At 36.9% G+C, this 23,001-nt stretch overlaps 1 protein-coding gene across 10 annotated transcripts in view; it reads right to left on the bottom strand.

The window, feature by feature from the left end:
- Positions 1-23,001, bottom strand: part of CCSER2 (coiled-coil serine rich protein 2) — a 189,695-nt gene that overhangs the window by 129,922 nt on the left and 36,772 nt on the right. For all 10 annotated transcript variants that reach the window (XR_007410184.1, XR_003131035.3, XM_025435088.3 and 7 more), the window contains 2 exons: positions 17,646-19,095; positions 16,323-16,519 (listed from right to left, as the gene is read on the bottom strand). Coding sequence is in view for 8 of the 10 variants with exons in the window: in XM_025435088.3 (XP_025290873.1) it covers positions 16,323-16,519; positions 17,646-19,056 (1,608 nt within the window). In the remaining 2 variants the exon portion in view is untranslated. The remainder of the gene's footprint in view (positions 1-16,322; positions 16,520-17,645; positions 19,096-23,001) is intronic.

Below are 23,001 nucleotides of genomic sequence, written 5' to 3'. Positions count from 1 at the left end.
GCTGGCAAAATTAAATAAGAGTAAGACCACAAAAATTAGAGAATAATTTAAAACTTCCTGAGAGTTCCTCTAAAATTCACAGTAAAACCAAATGAAGCAAACACAAGCCAAATTTGATATTCCTCTCCTACATTTTCAACTACAGAAAAATTTAAAATTCAGTAGAGAACTCCTATTCCCCTAAACTATATCTAAGAACATTTATGATATTCAGCACACATTTAAGTCTCAGCAAAGTCTAGCAATGTGAGTCACTGAAGTAGAAACCCAAATCTAGCTAGTTGTTCCCTTACTAAATCATAGGTAGAGAAATGTGGAATAAAGTGTGGTATCATGAAAAGTGAATGCACAACTACATATTGGTGCACCAAAAGCATTCAAGCCAAAATTTAAATATACACTTTAAAATAAAAAATATATATATATTTTTTTAAGATTTTATTTATTTATTTGAGAAAGAGAGAGTGACAGAGAGAGGGAGACAGAATCTGAAGCAGACTCCACACTAAGCACAGAGCTTGGCACAGGGCTCACCCCTGCAACTACGAGATCATAACGTGAGCCAAAATGAAGAGTCGGACACTTAACTGAGTGAGCCACGCAAGCATCTTCCCCCCCAAAAAAAACTATTTTAAGAGGTTAAACTTGTCTTCTGTGTGAAGATAAGGCTGATAAAACAGAAAAACAAAGCTAGGCACTTTCAAGGATTATCTGGTTCAGAAACTTCTAGGTATCCTATAAAAATCCTTCCCAAAATAAAAGCACTGTATGTGATGATTTAAAATTATCAGCTGCTGGGGCAGATGGGTGGCTCAGTTGGTTAAGCATCCGACTTGATTTTGGCTCAAGTCACGATCTCTAGGTGGTGAGATCAAGCCCCTGCTGGGCTCCATGCTGGGAATGGAGCCTGCTTAAGATTGTCTCTCTCTCCCTCTCCCTCTGCCCACCACCACCTCACACAGGCACGACTGCATGCACGCTCACTCTTTCACTGTCTCTCTCTCTCTCAAAAACATATCAGTTCCTAATTATTTCAGTGTTAGGAAATCAGTCATCATGACAGTGTACAAACCCCTCTTCAATAAGAGCTTGCATATTGGCCATGGCATTGCAACAAAGGGGATCCAAAAAAGTTTTTGCCTAAAATCATGCACATACAATATGATTCTGATAATTCTAAGGAAATAATTGCTCTATTTAATTTTCAACAAAAAAAAAGTTAAATATCATTTAAGCTTATTGAGTTAAAAGAAATGCTAGTTATCCTGAGTGGATGTAAGGCTGAAAACCAAGAATACCAGACTGACTATATAATAATTAGTAAACTAGTTCCCAACCTACTAATATTAATTCATTCAACTCCTCTGAAATTCATCCAAATCTGAAACAAGGGTTAGTGATTGGTCCATAGCTTCTCCAAAAGACTATCATAAAAAATATAAAACTGTGTCTGTGTGTGTGTATAAACAGTACGGAGTTTCCTCAAAAAATTAAAAATTAGGGATGCCTGGGGGGCTCAGTGGTTGAGCGTCTGCCTTCGGCTCAGGTCATGATCCCGGGGTCCTGGTATCAAGTCCAATATCAGGCTCCAAGCAGGGAGCCTGCTTCTCCCTCTGCCTATATATCTGCCTCTCTCTCTCGTCTCTCATGAATAAATAAACAAAATCTTTAAAAAAAATTAAAAATTGAATTACCATATGATCTGGCAATTCCACTACTAGGTATTTACCAAGAGAAAAGGAAAGCACTAAATCAAAAAGATACATGTACCCTATGTTTATTGCAGCATTATTTATAATAGCTAAGATATGGAAGCAACCCAAATGTCCATCCATATATGAACAGATTAAGATGTGTTGTATATTAGCTATAAAAAAGAATGAAATCTTGCCATTTGCAACAACATGGATAGGACTGGGTATAGTGCAAACTGCAATAAGCCAGTCAGAGAAAGACAAATACCATACAGTTTCACTCATATGTGGAATTTAAGAAACAAAACAAAGAAAAAAAGAAAGAAAAAAGAGACAAACAAACAAAAAGCGGACTCTAAATACAGAGAACAAACTGGTGGTTGCCAGAGAGGAAGTGAGCAGGGGTATGGGTGATAAAAGGAATTAAGAGTACACTTACCTTGATGAGCACAGAGTAATGTACAGAATTGTTAAATCATCATATTTTACACCTGAAACTACTATAAAGCTGTATGCTAATTACACTCCAATAAAAAAATATAAAAGATGATGAATAAAAAGATACTGTCATTCAGTGAACAAAGATAACTTTGTATCAGTAGCTGTCAGAGTCCTCAAGACCATACCCCCTTATATGATTCATAAGGACTCACAGGACACGATATACAGTCACATCTAAGATTTGTTCTAGAAAAAGGACATAAAACAAAATAAGCAAATATGGGGCAAAGTTGGAGAGAATCACATGTAAGTTGTCTAAAAGCCCTCTCCCGTTGCAGTCACACAGGATGTGCTTAATTTCTCAATGTCCACAAGCTGTGACAACACATGAAAAGTGTTGCCCCTTATGAATGTTCCTAAGAAATGTAGTGATTTAAACTGGGGGCTAGTCATGTGGGCACCCTCTGCCCAGCACGTACCACAACTCCAAAATCTCTAAAGGAAAGCAAGGGCTCAACATAAACTATGTATTTGTATAAACACTTCAGGCACAGTGAGCCACTTTTCTCTCTTAAGGAAAGGTTTACATCACTGTAGGGGAACCCTTTAGGAGGAAAGAGCCAGCGTTTCTGAGGATAGGCAGTATCAGGCCTGCTCTGCCAACTTTTTTCTTCACGGTACCCCATGTACATTATGAAGAAATATTAATAAGGTTAAATTATTATGCCTATGCCAACTTCAAATAAGTCTTAAATTTAGAACAATTAAAACTAGAAGATAATAAAATAATAAATAGCTAACATGTACTGAGCTCTTGCTATAATTCTGGCATTAACTACGGTATACATATGACCTTATTTCATGTTTACAGCAACCCCATGAGATAGATATGATGCTCAAATACTCAACACCACAATCACATGGCTGTTGCACTACTCAGGCATGTACTTCCTAATACTAGCCCAAGAAGTAGGTGCTATTATAACCTCCATCTTTTCAAAAAAAGGAATAAACATAGAGAATCCAAAGATACATAGCTAGAACATGACAGAATGGGATTTTTAATTTAGCTTGTTCCAGAGCCCTGGAACAAGAGAATCCTGGCTCTTAATCACTGTGCTATATTGCCTATCAATATGCAAAATACCTATATGGTCCTAGGATAGGAAAAGATGTCTTAAACACACACACACACACACACACACACACACATGCACACAGTAAAAACTATAAAGAAAAAAATTGTTGAATTTAATTATATCAAAATTTAACACTAGACATAGTAAAAGGTATAAAAAACAAAGTTAAAAGCCACTGGCTAAGAGATTATTTGTGACACATTTAACAAGAATTAAGTCAGACCACATAAGAAACTTTCCTTATCGATAAGAAAAAAGGCAAAACAACACAACAGAAAATCAGCAAACTAAAAAAGTAATTCACACCAAAGGAAATCAAACAGCCAAGAAACATATGGAAAAAAGATAAAAATAATAATTATGTAAATGCAAATTACATGATATACAATTTCACACTCACCAGACTGGCTAAAATTTTAGTCAGATAATAGCAAGTGGGGTGAATATGAAGAATAATAGAAATCTTTCTTCCTTTCTTTTTTAATTTATTTTTTATTGGTGTTCAATTTACTAACATACAGAATAACACCCAGTGCCCGTCATCCATTCACTACCACCCCCCGCCCTCCTCCCCTTCTACCACCCCTAGTTCGTTTCCCAGAGTTAGCAGTCTTTACGTTCTGTCTCCCTTTCTGATATTTCCCACACATTTCTTCTCCCTTCCCTTATATTCCCTTTCACTATTATTTATATTCCCCAAACGAATGAGAACATACACTGTTTGTCCTTCTCCGACTGACTTACTTCACTCAGCATAATTCCCTCCAGTTCCATCCACGTTGAAGCAAATGGTGGGTATTTGTCATTTCTAATAGCTGAGTAATATTCCATTGTATACATAGACCACATCTTCTTTATCCATTCATCTTTCGTTGGACACCGAGGCTCCTTCCACAGTTTGGCTATTGTGGCCATTGCTGCTATAAACATCGGGGTGCAGGTGTCCCGGCGTTTCACTGCATCTGTATCTTTGGGGTAAATCCCCAACAGTGCAATTGCTGGGTCGTAGGGCAGGTCTATTTTTAACTCTTTGAGGAACCTCCACACAGTTTTCCAGAGTGGCTGCACCAGTTCACATTCCCACCAACAGGTAAGAGGGTTCCCTTTTCTCCGCATCCTCTCCAACATTTGTTGTTTCCTGCCTTGTTAATGTTCCCCATTCTCACTGGTGTGAGGTGGTATCTCATTGTGGTTTTGATTTGTATTTCCCTGATGGCAAGTGATGCAGAGCATTTTCTCATGTGCATGTTGGCCATGTCTATGTCTTCCTCTGTGAGATTTCTGTTCATGTCTTTTGCCCATTTCATGATTGGATTGTTTGTTTCTTTGCTGTTGAGTTTAAGAAGTTCTTTATAGATCTTGGAAACTAGCCCTTTATCCGATATGTCATTTGCAAATATCTTCTCCCATTCTGTAGGTTGTCTTTTGAGTTTTGTTGACTGTATCCTTTGCTGTGCAAAAGCTTCTTATCTTGATGAAGTCCCAATAGTTCATTTTTGCTTTTGTTTCTTTTGCCTTCGTGGATGTATCTTGCAAAAAGTTACTGTGGCCGAGTTCAAAAAGGGTGTTGCTTGTGTTCTTCTCTAGGATTTTGATGGAATCTTGTCTCACATTTAGATCTTTCATCCATTTTGAGTTTATCTTTGTGTATGGTGAAAGAGAGTGGTCTAGTTTCATTCTTCTGCATGTGGATGTCCAATTTTCCCAGCACCATTTATTGAAGAGACTGTCTTTCTTCCAATGGATAGTATTTCCTCCTTTATCGAATATTAGTTGACCATAAAGTTCAGGGTCCACTTCTGGGTTCTCTATTCTGTTCCACTGATCTATGTGTCTGTTTTTGTGCCAGTACCACACTGTCTTAATGACCACAGCTTTGTAGTACAACCTGAAATCTGGCATTGTGATGCCCCCAGATATGGTTTTCTTTTTAAAAATTCCCCTGGCTATTCGGGGTCTTTTCTGATTCCACACAAATCTTAAAATAATTTGTTCTAACTCTCTGAAGAAAGTCCATGGTATTTTGATAGGGATTGCATTAAATGTGTATATTGCCCTGGGTAACATTGACATTTTCACAATATTAATTCTGCCAATCCATGAGCATGGAATATTTTTCCATCTCTTTGTGTCTTCCTCAATTTCTTTCAGAAGTGTTCTATAGTTTTGAGGGTATAGATCTTTTACATCCTTGGTTAGGTTTATTCCTAGGTATCTTATGCTTTTGGGTGCAATTGTAAATGGGATTGACTCCTTAATTTCTCTTTCTTCAGTCTCATTGTTAGTGTATAGAAATGCCACTGATTTCTGGGCATTGATTTTGTATCCTGCCACGCTACCGAATTGCTGTATGAGTTCTAGGAATCTTGGGGTGGAGACTTTTGGGTTTTCTATGTAGAGTATCATGTCATCGGCGAAGAGGGAGAGTTTGACTTCTTCTTTGCCAATTTGAATGCCTTTAACGTCTTTTTGTTGTCTGATTGCTGAAGCTAGGACTTCCAGTACTACGTTGAATAGCAGTGGTGAGAGTGGACATCCCTGTCTTGTTCCTGATCTTAGGGGAAAGGCTCCCAGTGCTTCCCCATTGAGAATGATATTTGCTGTGGGCTTTTCATAGATGGCTTTTAAGATGTCGAGGAATGTTCCCTCTATCCCTACACTCTGAAGAGTTTTGATCAGAAATGGATGCTGTATTTTGTCAAATGCTTTCTCTGCATCCAATGAGAGGATCATATGGTTCTTGGTTTTTCTCTTGCTGATATGATGAATCACATTGATTGTTTTACGGGTGTTGAACCAGCCTTGTGTCCCAGGGATAAATCCTACTTGGTCATGGTGAATAATTTTTTTAATGTACTGTTGGATCCTATTGGCCAGTATCTTGTTGAGAATTTTTGCATCCATGTTCATCAGGGATATTGGTCTGTAATTCTCCTTTTTGGTGGGGTCTTTGTCTGGTTTTGGAATTAGGGTGATGCTGGCCTCATAGAACGAATTTGGAAGTACTCCATCTCTTTCTATCTTTCCAAACAGCTTTAGGAGTATAGGTATGGTTTCTTCTTTAAATGTTTGATAAAATTCCCCTGGGAAGCCATCTGGCCCTGGACTCTTGTGTCTTGGGAGGTTTTTGATGACTGCTTCAATTTCCTCCCTGATTATTGGCCTGTTCAGGTTTTCTATTTCTTCCTGTTCCAGTTTTGGTAGTTTGTGGCTTTCCAGGAATACGTCCATTTCTTCTAGATTGCCTGATTTATTGGCGTATAGCTGTTCATAATATGTTTTTAAAATCGTTTGTACTTCCTTGGTGTTGGTAGTGATCTCTCCTTTGTCATTCATGATTTTATTAATTTGAGTTTTCTCTCTCTTCTTTTTAATAAGGCTGGCTAATGGTTTATCTATCTTATTAATTCTTTCAAAGAACCAACTCCTGGTTCTGTTGATCTGTTCCACAGTTCTTCTGGTCTCGATTTTGTTGAGTTCTGCTCGAATCTTTATTAACTCCCTTCTTCTCTTGGGTGTAGGATCTATTTGCTGTTTTTTCTCTAGCTCCTTTATGTGTAAGGTTAGCTTTTGTATTTGAGTTCTTTCCAGTTTTTGAATGGACGCTTGTATTGCGATGTATTTCCCCCTTAGGACTGCTTTTGCTGCATCCCAAAGATTTTGAACAGTTGTATTTTCATTTTCATTAGTTTCCATGAATCTTTTTAATTCTTCCTTAATTTCCTGGTTGACCCTTTCATCTTTTAGCAGGATGGTCCTTAACCTCCACGTGTTTGAGGTCCTTCCAAACTTCTTGTTGTGATTTAGTTCTAATTTCAAGGCATTATGGTCTGAGAATATGCAGGGGACGATCCCAATCTTTTGGTATCGGTTCAGACCCGATTTGTGACCCAGTATGTGGTCTATTCTGGAGAAAGTTCCATGTGCACTTGAGAAGAATGTGTATTCAGTTGAGTTTGGATGTAAAGTTCTGTAGATATCTGTGAAATCCATCTGGTCCAGTGTATTATTTAAAGCTCTCGTTTCTTTGGAGATGTTGTGCTTAGAAGACCTATCGAGGGTAGAAAGAGCTAGATTGAAGTCACCAAGTATAAGTGTATTATTATCTAAGTATTTCTTCACTTTGGTTAATAATTGATTTATATATTTGGCAGCTCCCACATTCGGGGCATATATATTGAGGATTGTTAAGTCCTCTTGTTGAATAGATCCTTTAAGTATGATATAGTGTCCCTCTTCATCTCTCACTACAGTCTTCGGGGTAAATTTTAGTTTATCTGATATAAGGATGGCTACCCCTGCTTTCTTTTGAGGACCATTCAAATGGTAAATGGTTCTCCAACCTTTTATTTTCAGGCTGTAGGTGTCCTTCTGTCTAAAATGAGTCTTTTGTAGACAGCAAATAGATGGGTCCTGCTTTTTTATCCAGTCTGAAACCCTGCGCCTTTTGATGGGGTCATTAAGCCCGTTCACATTCAGAGTTACTATTGAGAGATATGAGTTTAGTGTCATCATGATATCTATTCAGTCCTTGTTTTTGTGGAATGTTCCACTGAACTTCTTCTTAAAGGGGAATTTTAAGAGTCCCCCTTAAAATTTCTTGCAGGGCTGGTTTGGAGGTCACATATTCTTTCAGTTCCTGCCTGTCTTGGAAGCTCTTTATCTCTCCTTCCATTTTGAATGAGAGCCTTGCTGGATAAAGGATTCTTGGTTGCATGTTCTTCTCATTTAGGACCCTGAATATATCCTGCCAGCCCTTTCTGGCCTGCCAGGTCTCTGTGGAGAGGTCTGCTGTTACCCTAATATTCCTCCCCATAAAAGTCAGGGATTTCTTGTCTCTTGCTGCTTTAAGGACCTTCTCTTTATCTTTGGAATTTGCAAGCTTCACTATTAAATGTCGAGGTGTTGAACGGTTTTTATTGATTTTGGGGGGGGATCTCTCTATTTCCTGGATCTGAATGCCTGTTTCCCTTCCCAGATTAGGAAAGTTTTCGGCTAGAATTTGTTCAAATACATATTCTGGCCCTCTGTCCCTTTCGGCGCCCTCGGGAACACCAATTAAACGTAGGTTTTTCTTCCTCAGGCTGTCGTTTATTTCCCTTAATCTATCTTCATGGTCTTTTGTTTGTCTCTTTTTTCCTCAGTTTCCCTCTTTGCTATCAACTTGTCTTCTATGTCACTCACTCGTTCTTCCACCTCGTTAACCCTCGTCGTTAGGACTTCTAGTTTGGATTGCATCTCATTCAATTGATTTTTAATTTCTGCCTGATTAGCTCTAAATTCTGCAGTCATGACGTCTCTTGAGTCCTTTATGCTTTTTTCTAGAGCCACCAGTAGCTGTATAATAGTGCTTCTGAATTGGCTTTCTGACATTGAATTGTAATCCAGATTTTGTAACTCTGTGGGAGAGAGGACTGTTTCTGATTCTTTCTTTTGAGGTGAGGTTTTCCTTCTAGTCATTTTGCTCAGTGCAGAGTGGCCAAAAGCAAGTTGTATTGGGAAAAGGAGAAAAAGAGAGGAGAGAAAGAAGGAAAGAAAAGAGAAAGAGAAAAAAAAGGAAGAAAAAAATGAAAAAAAAAAGAAATAGAGAAAGAAAAAGAAACAAAGGAGAAAAAAGGGGGGTGGGGGAAGGAAACAAATCAAAAAGCAAAAAAAAAAAAAAAAAAAAAAAGAACAAAAAACAAAACCACGGGGCAGTATCTTCTGATTCTGTATACTTTAAGTCCCTTGACTTCCCCTGGAACTTGTCTGTCTAGCTGGTGTTCTGGGGGAGGGGCCTGTTGTGCTGATTTTCAGGTGTTAGCACTTGGGGGAGCTGCTGTGCCCCTGCCTGGTGCCGGGCTCAGTGGGGGTTGTTTACCCCGTGAGGCCCCAGGAGCAACAGCCCTAGTGGCGGGGCCAGCTCTGCAGCCCTGGATTCATCTCCGGCAGGAACTCCGGAGCTCTCGGTCTGCAGGGCCTGGAGGCTCCGGGCGGGGCCGCTGATCTGCTCAGCTGGGGCAGGAGCGTCCTCGCTGTCCTGGGCCCTCCCGGCCTCTGCCTGTCCCGGGGGAGGCCGGATCCTGGGCTGTGTCCCGGCGCCCTGTGCTCCGGAGCCTGCGCTGTTGGATTCGCGCTCCCGCCCCGCAGCCCCCTCCGCGGAGCCGCCCGAGCCCCCCCCCCCCCCCCCCCCCCCGCGAGCTGCTCCTGGAACCGCGCAGCCCCCTCCGCACGGAGCCTCTTCCTCCGCCCGAGCCCCTCCGAGCTGCTCCGGGTCCCGCCGTGCGCGCTGCAGCCCTTAGGGAGCTCGGCGCACTCTCCCGGGGCGCAGGTGTCTGTTACTGTCCCAGGGAACCCGAGGGCATCCCCGCCCTCCTGGGTCCTGCTCCAACTCCCCGCGAGCCCCTTTCCGCCCCGGGGAAGGTCGGTGCCGCTCCTGCTCCTCCGGGACGGGGCTCTCCTGTCCTGGGGACACTCGGCCCGGCCTCAGCCCGGCTCCTCGCGGGGCCCCTCCCCCTTGGAGGCCTTTTGTTTCTTTATTTCTTTTTCCCCGTCTTCCTACCTTGATAGATGCGCGAACTCTTCTCACTGTTGCATTCCAGCTGGTCTCTCTTTAAATCTCAGGCCGAATTCATAGATTTTCAGGATAATTTGAAGGTTTTCTACGTAGTTTGGTGGAGACAGGTGATTTGGAGACCCTAGTCTTCCGCCATCTTGCCCCTCCCCCCCAGAAATCTTTCTTCTAAGAAAGATGGTAAAATCATTTTTGGAAGATATTCAGCAGCATCTAGTAAAGTTGAAGATCCAAATATCCTCTGATCCAGTAATGTTATTTTTAGGTTTATACACTACATACAATATGAGTAAGAATGTTCATTGCTGCACTATCTCAATATTATTATTATTATTATTATTATTATTATTATTACTATCAGTGAGGAATAACTTGAATGTCCGTTAGCAGGGAAAGAGAAAAAACTGTCATTTAAGTGATATTGCACAGCATATTATACAGCAGTAAAAATGAATGAATAAATTTACTTATAATACACTTGTACCACAAAAACATAAAACTAAAGAAAGAAGTTGCAGAACATTATGTATCATTTATATAAGTTGTAAAAACACCTACAAAGCAGTATTATTGGCCTCCTGGGTAGCTTAGTGGTTGAGCCACTGCCTTTGGCTCAGGGTGTGACCCCAGGGTCCTGGGATTGAGTCCTCCATTGGGCTCCCTGCAGGGAGCCTGCTTCTCCCTCTGCCTGTGTCTCTGCCTCTCCCTCTGTCTCTCATGAATAAATAAATAAAATCTTTAAAAAAAAAAGAAAGAAAGAAAAGAAAAGGAAGAAAGCCAGTCAGTCAACATGCCTACCTACCTAACATGGCTTTAAAGCAAGGCACATTAGAAAAAACTCACTGCTAAATTTAGTACTAGGGTGCTATTCAATGCATTATTTACCATATAATAAAGTCTTCTCTTTTTGAAAAATCAATGTATACAATAATAATAAAAAAACAAAGGCTGAAAAATCAATACTGTAATTTCCATGTCAAGAATTCTGGGGGGGGAAAAAACAAAACTAAATAAATAAAACTTAAAAAAAAAGTAGAAGGAAGGAAATGAAGATATGAGCCAAAATCAATAAAACAGAAAGAAAAAAAAAACAATAGAAAGAAATTAGGAAAGCTCAATTTGGATTCTGAAATGAACAAAAAGAGAGGAAATGCCAGTTATCAATATCAGGAATGAAAAAGCAGATATCACTACAATACCATAAAGATATTAAAAGATAAGATAAAATCCTGAATATCCTTTTTTTTTTTTTTGACAGAGAGAGAATGCATGTGTGAGTTGGGGGGGGGAGGCAGAGGGTGAGAGAGAATCTTAAGCAGACTCCACATTCAGTGCAGAGCCCAACACCAGGCTCTATCTCATGACCCTGAGATCATAACCTAAGCTGAAATCAAGAGTCAGACACTTAACTGACTGAGACACCCAGGCACTCCTGAATAACTTTAACCAACAAATGACATCTTAGATGAAATGGGCAAATTCTCAAAAAGCAACACAAAAAGAATGGGCAGATCTACTTAAAACATATTTGTTATTAAAAACATCTCACAAAGGAAACTCTAAGTTCAAAAGTTTTCATTTGGTGAATTTGTAGACATTTAAGAAAGAAGTAATATCAACTGTACATAAATTCCTTGGAAGGGCAAAAAAAAACAGAATACTTCTCAACTCATTTATGAAGTCAGCACAACCCTAATACCAAGTGTGAAGAGAGGAGAGGGGAGGAGAGGGGAGGGGAGGGGAGATGAGGGGAGGGGAGGAGAGGAGAAGAAAAATAGAGCCATCTTGCTCATGAACATAAATGCGAAAAATCTGAATAAACTATTAGGATATCAAGCCCAACAACATTTAAAAGAATAACACATCATAACCAAATGAATTTATTCAAGGAATAGAAGGTGGTTTAACATTTGAAAATCAAGAAAATAATCTACCACACTAACAAAATATATAACATATAACAGGAAAAAAATTTTTGATGATTTTAATAGATGTGGAGAAAAATTAACATCTACTCACATAAAAAGAAAAATTCAGCAAATGAAGTAGAAGGGAACTTGCTTAATCTGATGAAAGATTATCTATAATCACCCCGCCCCCATATATACACACACACACACACAGAAATTTTAATGGTGAACTATTAAAACCTTGCTGAAATTCTATCACCACTTCAACATTATGATGGAAGTCCTAACAAGTTGAATAAAATGGAGGATGGGGACATGGAGACTTTGCAAATGGTATGACTTTATCGTAGAGGTAGAAATTCCAAAAGCATCCACGGCAAATTATTAAAAGTAGTAAGTAAATTCACCAAGATCATTGGAACAACAGCTCAAAATACAAAACTCAAATACATTTGTACATACAACAAAAACTTATTAAAATTTTAAAAGTGGGGGATCCCTGGTGGCTCAGCGGTTTGGCGCCTGCCTTTGACTCAGGGCATGATCCTGGAGTCCCGGGATCAAGTCCCACATTGAGCTCCCTGCATGGAGCCTGCTTCTCCCTCTGCCTGTGTCTCTGCCTCTCTCTCTCTCTCTCTCTCTCTGTCTCTCATGAATAAATAAAATAAAATCTTTAAAAAAAATTTTAAGTGGTACCATTTATAGCAATGAAATCAAAAACCTAAAAATAAAGCAAATATGTATAAATTTTTATAGAAAAGTCAAAACATGAGCAAGAAATATTTCTGAAGTCCTAAATAAATGGAAGAACACACCATATTCACGAATTGGAAGATATACTGTAGTAAATGTGTCAATTCTCCCCAAACTGACCTACAAAGTTAATGCAATCCCACTCAAAATCCCTGCAGGTTCTGTGTAGAAATTGATATGCTCATTCTAATAATTAAAGAGATTGCAAAAAGTGAGCTAGGGAAACCTTGGAAAAGAACAAAGAGTAAGACATTACCAGATGTCAATATTTAAAGCTACAGAAATAAAAAGTGTAGCATAATACAAGGATAAAGGAAGAAACCAATGAACTAAAAGAGTCAAGAAATATATTGATATAGTCACTGATTTATGACAAAGATAACCCTGCAGCAGAGTAGGGAAATAACTTTTCAAAAAAAGAAAAAAAAATTAATCTTGACCTCTATCTCACACTATGGACAAAAGTAACTTTTAGATGTCTCATATATCTAAGTGCAAAAGATTAAAAAAACAAACAAAGCTTTTAGAAGAAAACATTGGAATATATCTTTAAGACTTCAGGGTAAATGAAGCTTTTGCGGTTCCAAACAGTGCTAACAATAAAGGAAAAAATGTAAACTACACTATATTGAAATTGTTAACTTCTATTCAAAAGACACTATTAAGAGTTTTAAAAAAATAACCCATATATATGGAATGTATACACATGTATATAAATGTGCATGTATATGTGTGTGTAAAAAAATTTATGTTCCAAATATATGAAGTTTTTACAAACTGAAAAAGAAAAAATGCATACAGTCCAATATAAGACGTCACAAAAGAGTATATCCTAAGGGCAAATAAACATATGTGAAGGTACTCAATAAGCAGTTATCACAAAATACAAGACAAAAATCTCAGTGCAATACTATACCCCCACCAGAATAGAAAAAGAGAGAGAGAGAGAGAGAGCTCCAAAAGAAAGTGGAAATTTCTAGAACGCTCATTTACTACAGTAGGACTGTACAGCCACTTTGGAAAACTAATAGCATCTAAAGCTATATACATAAATACTTAATCCAGTGGTACCTCTCCTGAATATTTTACCAACACAAATGCATAAATGTTCATCTAAAAGTATGTAACAAAATCTTCCCAACAGTAGCAGTTGCCAAAAACTGGAAACAACCTGAATGTCTAGCAATATCGGGATAAAGTAAGTTGTATTATCTACACACAAAGGAATATTATATAACAAAACCATAAGCAAACTACAAAAAGTATCAAATATTGGGTCAAAGAAGACATATAAAATAGACGTGTTTATAATTCTACTTTTATAAGTATATATAGGTAAAACTAATATATAGTGATAAAAATCAAAACAGGTTGCATCTCTGCGGGGAGGGGTTGAGAAAATGACAGAAAAGCGCAAGAAACATTCTGGGGTGATAGAAATATTCTCTATCACAATGTGGATGACTTAAAACAATTATATACAAATATTCAAAATTCTCTGTGCTGTATGAAAAATATTTGTGCATTTAATTTAAAGTAAATACACAACAAGACACTATGCATATTTAAACAACAACAACAAAAAATCACCTAGATTCTAGATAAGTGATATGCAAAGTAATCAGTCTACAAACTGTTAAGAGTCCATAACAAGATAAGGAGCTTGCACTACAATGAATATCAACACATTACTTTCTTCAAAAAGAAAGTTTTACCATGAAAACAATCAACTAAACTAAATAGTGGGTTGAATTAAACCGTATTAATAAGTGACACAGTGGACTCACATTCTAATGAAAGCTCCTTATCTTGACCTGGGCTGGAAGGAGCACCACTGTAGAGAACAACCATGATGGTGATTGGAGAACTAGGTGGGATGGGAGGGGTGTGGGGAGAGGAGACACAGGCTTTGGTGAGAGGGTTGGGGAGACCAAGAAAAATGAGAATATGTTAAAGTTCTTTTGGGATTAAGTTTTAAATATGTATTTAAACTACTCTAGGCAAAGAAAGGAGAAATAAAGAAACAGAAAAAGGTAGACAATAAAATAAAAATAGTTAAGATGGCAGAATGAAGTCCAAATATATCAATATATGCAAACATAAAAGGACTAAACTCATTGGTTAAAAGAAAAGAAGAAACTGTAATTTAAAAAAATTACAACCTTTTTGCTATGTATCAAAAAGGTTCATAGCAAAAGGATGGAATATACATAAATAAAACTGATAAAATATACTAGTATCTGAAAAGGCCTTAAGACAAAAAGCATAATGAGGAATAGAGACCACTAAATTATGACTGTAAGTTCAATTTCACCAAGAAAACAACTCTAAACAAGTACCTACCTAACAAAATACACTCAAAATATAAAAAGCAAAAAAATAATAGATTTTCAGAAAATGGTAAATCCACTATCACAGTAGGAGATCCTAACACTACTTTCAACATTTGCCACCAATCCTCCATCCTTTCTCAGACTGTTTTCCTCTTAAATCAGAAGATCTAAGGTCTTCAAGACCAATAGTCAACCCAGGTGCGTCCTGAACTCTTTTAGAGGCATCATTAAGATATAGGAGAAACAATGTCAGGTACTGCGTGGATTATTGCTGCCATCTGCTGGACACAATGTTCATTCCCACGTCGATCATACTTGGCTTTAACAAGTCCTAGTGAGAAAGCTTATAAAGCCCTAAACTGTAATCTTTTCTAAACTTGTTTTATCTAATGAAATAGAGATACCCTCTCTAAATTAAATATGTGTCCCCTCTATGTTTGTGGAATTAAACAATCCTCTAGTAACGATGCTTATTCTTTTCAAGTCACAGGTTTATGAGAGTATAGAAAATTACAATGCCTGAAATCCACTTGAAATTTAATATATCTATGAAGACTACCAATCTTTCCATACAACTACTGCAAAATCATATTTTATACACTGAGTAATTACAATGAGTCACTTCAAACACACCAACGATTCTCTACTTATACAGCGTATTAGCCACATTACTTGCAGTATCTCTTAAAATTTGCCTTCCAGGCACACAGGAAAATTACACTTCCTGCCCAGTTAGTACTTAAAGTTGCTAGGGTCAATGGTTGTGAGTTAAAGTACCATGTGGCATCTGCATGCCAAGGCGAGTAACTGCACACGCGAGACCTGGCTGCATTCTCCCTCTACAATAGCGACAGGACGGGGCCTCCAAAAGAGATGGTGAAGCCACCTTTTCTTGGAGATGGTGAAGATGAAAGCAACTTAGAACACTGAAGAAAGTTGCCCTAGAGTTTTCAGACTTAGAATAGACTTGGGAAGAGGAAAAACAAGCTTTTATTGTGTTAAGCCACTGAGTTGGCACTTAACTGTTACCTCAGCATAGCCTAACCCAGGATTTCTCAAAGTGGCACTACTGACACGGGCTGAATAATCCTTTGCTGTGGGTACCACTGTCGGGCATTAAGCAGCATCCCTGGCATCTTCCCACTACTTTTCAGTAGCACTCCTCAATATGACAACCAAAATTAGCTCCAGACATTGCCTTCCTCCCCAAATTTGAGAACCACTAGCTTACCTTAACCTGAATACAGTATATCTATATACATATACGTATGTATATTAATATGTATGAGAGTATATTTAACTCAACTGTCATATGACACAAATATATGCTTTATTAGGTACTAAGGTCAGACGTTTTATAGGCTCTTAACAGATATGAATTTCCTTTCTTAAACTAGGAGAGCTAATTTATAAACTTAAAAAAGTCCAATCAGTATCACAAGTCTTTCCATAGGAAGGTAAACAAAATGTTGCAAAAGGACATGTAAATCCATACATACAATGCTGTTCATTTCCGAGGATTCATAGCTCCCAACTGGATGGACATTTCCAATGGGCTCCAAACCCTCTTCATCCCACATGTATGTTCCATCAGAGCTATCAGATGGAGAGAGCTCAAATGAAGAACCAGCTCTGTAATCTGTATCTGGTGAAATCAAGTTATTCCCAGAAGTATGTTTTGTACATTCACTCCTGTCTTCAATTGATTTTTTAAAAAGAGAAAGAAAAAAAAGTTATTAATTCACAAAAATGTATTTCTCAGGTTCTGAAGAGATAAATTCTAATAATTTATTAAATCAAAAAAACTGGCAAAAAATATTAGTAACTACAGTATTTTCTAAATCCCAAACAATAAAAAAAAATCAAGAAAAAAAATCAATCTTAAATAACCTACTGAAATATTTTCCAATACACATAAAGAAAATTCATTGAGCTATCTTTCACTTCTGGAACATTTCTAGAATTATAAATAAAGCCTCATATTCTTTTAATACTTCCTAAGATACTTACTTTTACACACTGGCCATGAACTCCTTACCCTGTATATAGCATTTAACCTTGCAGTTACCTCCTTATAAGGGAAACACTTGTTCTGGTATTCACTTCTAACTAGAAGACCTTCAGACAGTCAAGGGTTTATGTATATCTTTAAGCATGGCCTAGACCCTTCACCAGATCACAGGCCTACACCCAATCCCTTCAGTTTGTTCTTTTTTTCAGGCCATACAGGCACCTAGATATTTCTCCAGACTTTTAGTGCCAGGATAACCAAATATAAGGGAAAATGTTTAAACAGGTACTAATCTCACTTTCCTCAGTTAAAAATATAAAGTTCCTCTGAAAGTATAACTATAAAGTTTGTTAAACAAGAAACCAAGTCCTCCTTTAAAAAAAAAAAAGTATATTTCCTAGGATAAAAACATTCATTAGATTGGACATAACCTATATTATTACCAGTTCATTTACCCTTTGGCACAGCCTTACTCTAAACAAATAGCATCCATTACCATAAGGGAATAGATGGTCTAAACTGGCATGCCACTGTCGAGGAAGTGGGGGGAAAAAAAATAATTCTGAAGCATGACAGTCAAACAAGAACATTAGGGGAAGAGTATTTTTACTGACATTGTTTTAAATAGTGAAAAATAAGACCCAGAGCCAAAGCCACAGGAAAATAAAAGTTGCCCTGCCCCAATTTTATCTAGATCCATCCCTCCACAAAATTGACAGTATCTTGGAATTAATCAAAAGGTAATTCTAAATTTAAGTTCAGTTATATTATCTAGGAGAAAGCAAACAAACTTAAGGATATTAATATTTACCAGAGACACTTATATCTATCCACTCATCAGTTTTACTTTTTTCATTTTCCTTGGGGGAATCAAACATATCCTTTGGTGGTACAATTTCATGCTTTTCTTCTTTGAGACAAATTTCCTCTGGAGTTATTCTAGTTCTGTTGGAGTCTTCTATATCTATAAAATCATCACTAAAATCTTCACTTAAATCATTCTTATCAGAAGATGACAAAGACGACAAGGAAATATCATCCACATCATCACTCAAGTATCTAATTTTAGCATCATGCTTCATGGTCTGGTCATTTTCTGTTCTGTAACTATCATTTTCAATTAGTTCTTGGTCCTTATTAGTAGTTCTGTCCTTAGCCATAAGTTCAGCATCTTCTTCTACACATGAATCAGCAGGTGAATTTTTATTACCATCAACTGTGATAGTGCCAGAAAATGGAGGTCGGTTAGATTTCAGTAGAGAGGGATGAACCATCCTATAACCCAAAGTGGAAGTTACACCAGGGCCATTTGGTAAAGCCAACTTCTTTCCACCAGCAGCATAAGGCCTATTAAATCCATACCCTAAGTGGTCATTCCCATTGAGTACCTCTGACTGCCGGGAATTTCTTGCTAGCATACTTGACCTCAGAGGTACTCTAATGGGCAGCTGTTGGTTCTGATAAGGCTTTGTAAGATCTGCAGCTCTATTGAAGGAATGTGATCTGGTTATAGATGAAGGTGGAAGGAATGAATTCTGAATGGAATGTGAAAAACTCTGTGACCTTACCATTTTTTCACAAGTAAGAGATTTAATATTGTCTAGGGATTGTACTAAGCCTTCTCCAGAACTGCTTCTGGTGGCACAGGAATTTGCTCTAGGCCTTTGTATGCTACTAGCTGAACGGTTTCCATATAATCCATTCAACTGTGATTTTGGAGCACTGACTGAAGAATATGAAGTCCTTCCTAATAATGTGCCTTTGGTGAATTTACCCAAACTAGGTGGTCCAGTCAAAGACTTTTGGTTTAACTCCTCTGTAGATGACACAAACATAGTGGATGGCTTTGCTAACTTTGATGAGAGTAAAGAAATACTTTTCAAGCCTCCCTTTATCCCATTTTTATCAAACATTCCTTGAGTAGGTGCATGTTTTTCAGGATCAATTACTTTATCGCGTGAAGTTTGAATACTGTTCCGCTCTTCAACACTTTGTGCACTAAGCTGGTATTTAGTTGCCGTTCTCCAATTAAATGAATGGGATGATGGGCAATCAGAGCCATTATTTTTGATGTAACTTTTGACATTGTTACTCTTAGAAGTTCCCAATAAATCAACAGGTGTCCCATTTGACATTGGCTGCAGTGTACTTCTCACAGATTTTGTTCCATACTTTGGCAACTTGGAACCCAAAAATGTCTTGATTTGTGTTTTTTCTTCCATGAGCTATAAGATGCATTTGTTCTTAAAATTTGACAGAATCTGAGGAGACAAAAAAGGAGATAAATTGTTCTTAAATAAGCATAATTACATGGGTTATAACATAATAAGAATATATATTTGTAGACAATTAAATGCAGCAAAGCTCAAAACCTACTTATGATTCCTACCAAACTCTTAATAAATATTGAATGCATTAATTAAATTAATAAATTGTCATTAGGAGAAAGTAAAGAACATTTTTTTTTAAGATTTTATTTATTTTTTCATGAGAGACACAGAGAGAGAGAGAGAGAGAGACACAGGCAGAAGGAGAAGCAGGCTTCATGCAGGGAGCCCAACGTGGGACTCGATCCCAGGTCTCCAGGATCACGCCCAGGGCTGAAGGCAGACGCTAAACTGCTGAGCAACCGGGGCTGCCCAAGAACATTTTTATAAACCTGGGCTATGCATAATGATAGCAAAATCCGGAATTAACAAAATTAGACTGCCAATTTTTATTGTATTTTTTAAAAAAGAAACACTTCTATAGAAAGAACGCCTATCTTCCAACTTTCAATCCAATTTTTTTTTTTTTTTCACTTTGGACATTATCTCCTTTAAAATAAGAAAATGTGATTTTATTATTTTTTAAGCACATTTGATCTTATAAAACAATACATTTTTAAAATTCATCACTAAAATCGTGGTAGGATGTAGGAAAAGAACACAGTAGCACCAAAAAAAATTCTTCTGATGTTAAGTTGCATTGTATCCATCTCAAAAGAGCTTTCAACTGGTAATATAAACAGACACTATAGTAGGTGTCATGGTGAAAAGTATAATAGTTTTGATAAAATTGACTAGTCCACTAATCTCTCCCAATCCTAACATTAACAGAAAATGATTATATAAAAATTCTAAGCATACAAAAATGCAAAATATGAATAAAAGTAAAGTATATGCCTTATGGTCACTGATGGCTTTTAAAATTATATATCTTACAACACTGTTATTTGTTGGTTTTGTTTCTTGATTAAAAAAATCTGATTCTAAGCCATCCCTATACTTTAAAAATTCAAAGTTTCTAGAGTATGCATGCTATTAAGTCAAAAGTAAATATTTAGGGACTCATACATTCAAGTAAAGATGGTGCAGCAGCACATGCGTAAAACTTTTAAATGAATAAAAATATGTCTAACAGGCATGCTTATCCTAAGTGGTTCTGCCCATAGGAGCATACAATCAAAGTTTGGAGGCTTCTGATTTAGACTTTGCAGAGGGGTGAAGCAGAATTCTAGAATTTCCCAACCCCAATAACTAATAAAAGGAGAGGGGAAAAAAATTATTTATATATATATACACACACACACACACACACACACATATATATATATATTCCTGCGTGTGTGTAATTTTTAGCCAAAACTCACCAGCTCTGTCAAACAGAAATTGTTTAAACTAAATACCTCTAAACTTTAAAAAGTAGCGGCCAGAAAAAGATTGTGTACAATGTGGTCTGGCTCCTAGGCTGATGACACTGACTAAAAGCAATAATGGGAAAAATAAGTGAGTTGATAAAACTTCAAAGTTGTAATAAACATCCTCCAGTTTGGATAGAAATATATGATTTGGCATGCTTTAGAAAAGTACAGGAAAACATCTTCAGCACAGAATCTCTGAAATCTCAACTGAGGCACAGTAGGACCAGAACCCACTGACTTCCAAGACACTATTCTGACTTAAGGGAAGGGTCTGAAGCCCCTAAAATTGTACTACACACTCAGCAGGATGGAGTGAGGCTAGCAGACACTTAACAAAATCTAAGGAGACAGGAGAGCCTGGAGCACCAGAAGAGTCCCTCCCACAACACACCACCTTATACCCTTCAGCCTCAGAGAAACAAAAAAGAGAACAGCATACAACAGCTCAAAAGGCATACTGAGGGGGTACAATAAAAGGAGGAGAAAAAGTAACAGTCAAGGAGAAAAAGGTACCAATGGGAATTCACCCTTGTTATACCAGGGCAAATACAAAGTCTTGATCCAGCTATTCGAGTCTCTAACTAAAAAGATAAAAAGAAATGGCCCCATAACCATATAAACAAGAGAGTAGAAGGAAGTAAAGTAACAAATAATGACTATGGTAAGCAGAACGAAGGAAGAACCCAGCCTGAAAGAAAACAACAACACAAGAAAATAAAATTCCCAGTGAGTTCTTTGTAACAGAGAACAACCTAGGAAGAACAAACATTTAATAAACAAGAATTCAAATATAAAAAGAACAAAACAGGGAAGTTGAGATGAGCTAAGGAAATCAATTAGGAAGGAAAGAAGCAAAGATTGAAAATTAATGGGCAAGGAGAAAAATCTTAAAATAACCTGAGTACTGAGGAGAAAAAAAGACAAAGAAGATGTAGGACAGAGATTGAATGGAAAGATAATTAGTCTCCCTGACAGAATAGCTAAACAAATAGAAGAAAAAAAGCAGATCGACATAATAGCAATACCCCTAAAATAAAGGGAAAACAACCTACAGAAGGAAAATTTGTAAAATTTTAATTAAAAAACTAAACCACATATCTAAGTACATATCTAGGTTAAATTAATAAAATATCAAGGATGGATAAAGAAGTAATTCTCCAGTAATGCAAGAAAAAAAAAATCACTTTGTCACAATGACTGAGAGTTCGATTTCATGGACTGCCATTTACTAATAATCCCTGATGGTTTATAGAGACCTATTCTGTGTTGAGTGAGAGAAAAAGGAGAATTTGATCCATTAGTCATTTGTTCATTTATCTCTTCCGTTTACCTATTCTGAGTTCAAATCAATTAAGAATCTCACACTGACCAGAAAGAAGAATAGCTCTTTGGTATCTGGACAGGTTAGGTTTTATGTTTCTGTGTTAACTCTGTAGCCACAGCTAAAATTGTAGAATTGGAAACAATAAACTCTCAGTATCTGGGTGGCTATATATCCACAATTCAAAAAGGTCTTTATTTCTCATCCCAAGTACCAATTACTTTTTCTACTCCTGAAGAGTATTAATAAATTAGATTATAAAGTCTCTTAAAGTAGCTCTGTTCCAATTAGCTTATAGAAACAAATATGCATTTATAAATTGAATATTACCAAAATTCCCAGAAAAGAAAATTGATCTTCTAATATTTAAAATGTGTTATACTTTTAAAAATTATTCTTACAGAAACTAAGTCAAAAAGGTTTTAAGAACCAAGTCCACATAATTAAGGTAAGTATCTGGTAAACAAACCTAGTTTAATGGAACAAATCTGTCTTCTGATTTTTTTGTCAGTGTTAAATATAATGTAAGCATATATTTTTATCCCAGTAGAGTAAATTTAATGAAATACATACAGGTTTGGTGATCAAATAAGCCATTCTTATTCATAAAACAATGTTTAAGATTATGAAAATGTAAATCTGTGTTTAAACTGAATGATCATCCTGACAAACGTTTTATTTCAATAGTAATTATGTTTTATGGTGTCAGCTTTAGGGATAATTTTCAAGAACTTTAAAGGTAACCTAAAATGTTAGGCCAATATTAAATTGAATTAACTAATGAATAATCATTAACTTACTAGATCATTTCTAAGTAAGATAGAATACTAAAACATTAATTACACAGCATCATTTCAAGTTTACATGCTTTTCCTTCTTGTTATTACAGAAACTTCTTGTTATTATACAGAAAGACTATACATTTGAGACAGGTAAATGAACACACTAAGTTTTGATACTTTGAGAAACTGTACACTGGATCCCATTTTTATAAAGGCAGCGTGACAGAAATCACATAAAGATGTGGGTGCACATGTATGTTTAAACACAACAAATTGTTAATAGTTGTTATCATTAGAGAAGTAAGAATCAGGTGAAGGGAGGACTTCTTTTTACCTTTACATCTTTATTATTTAAATATTCTAAACATGCCCATATTTTTAC

Source organism: Canis lupus, chromosome 4, assembly GCF_003254725.2.
Source record: "Canis lupus dingo isolate Sandy chromosome 4, ASM325472v2, whole genome shotgun sequence".
Lineage (NCBI taxonomy): Eukaryota > Metazoa > Chordata > Mammalia > Carnivora > Canidae > Canis > Canis lupus.
The sequence above is the reverse complement of the archived record's forward strand: the minus strand, read 5'-3'. Positions and strand labels throughout refer to the sequence as shown.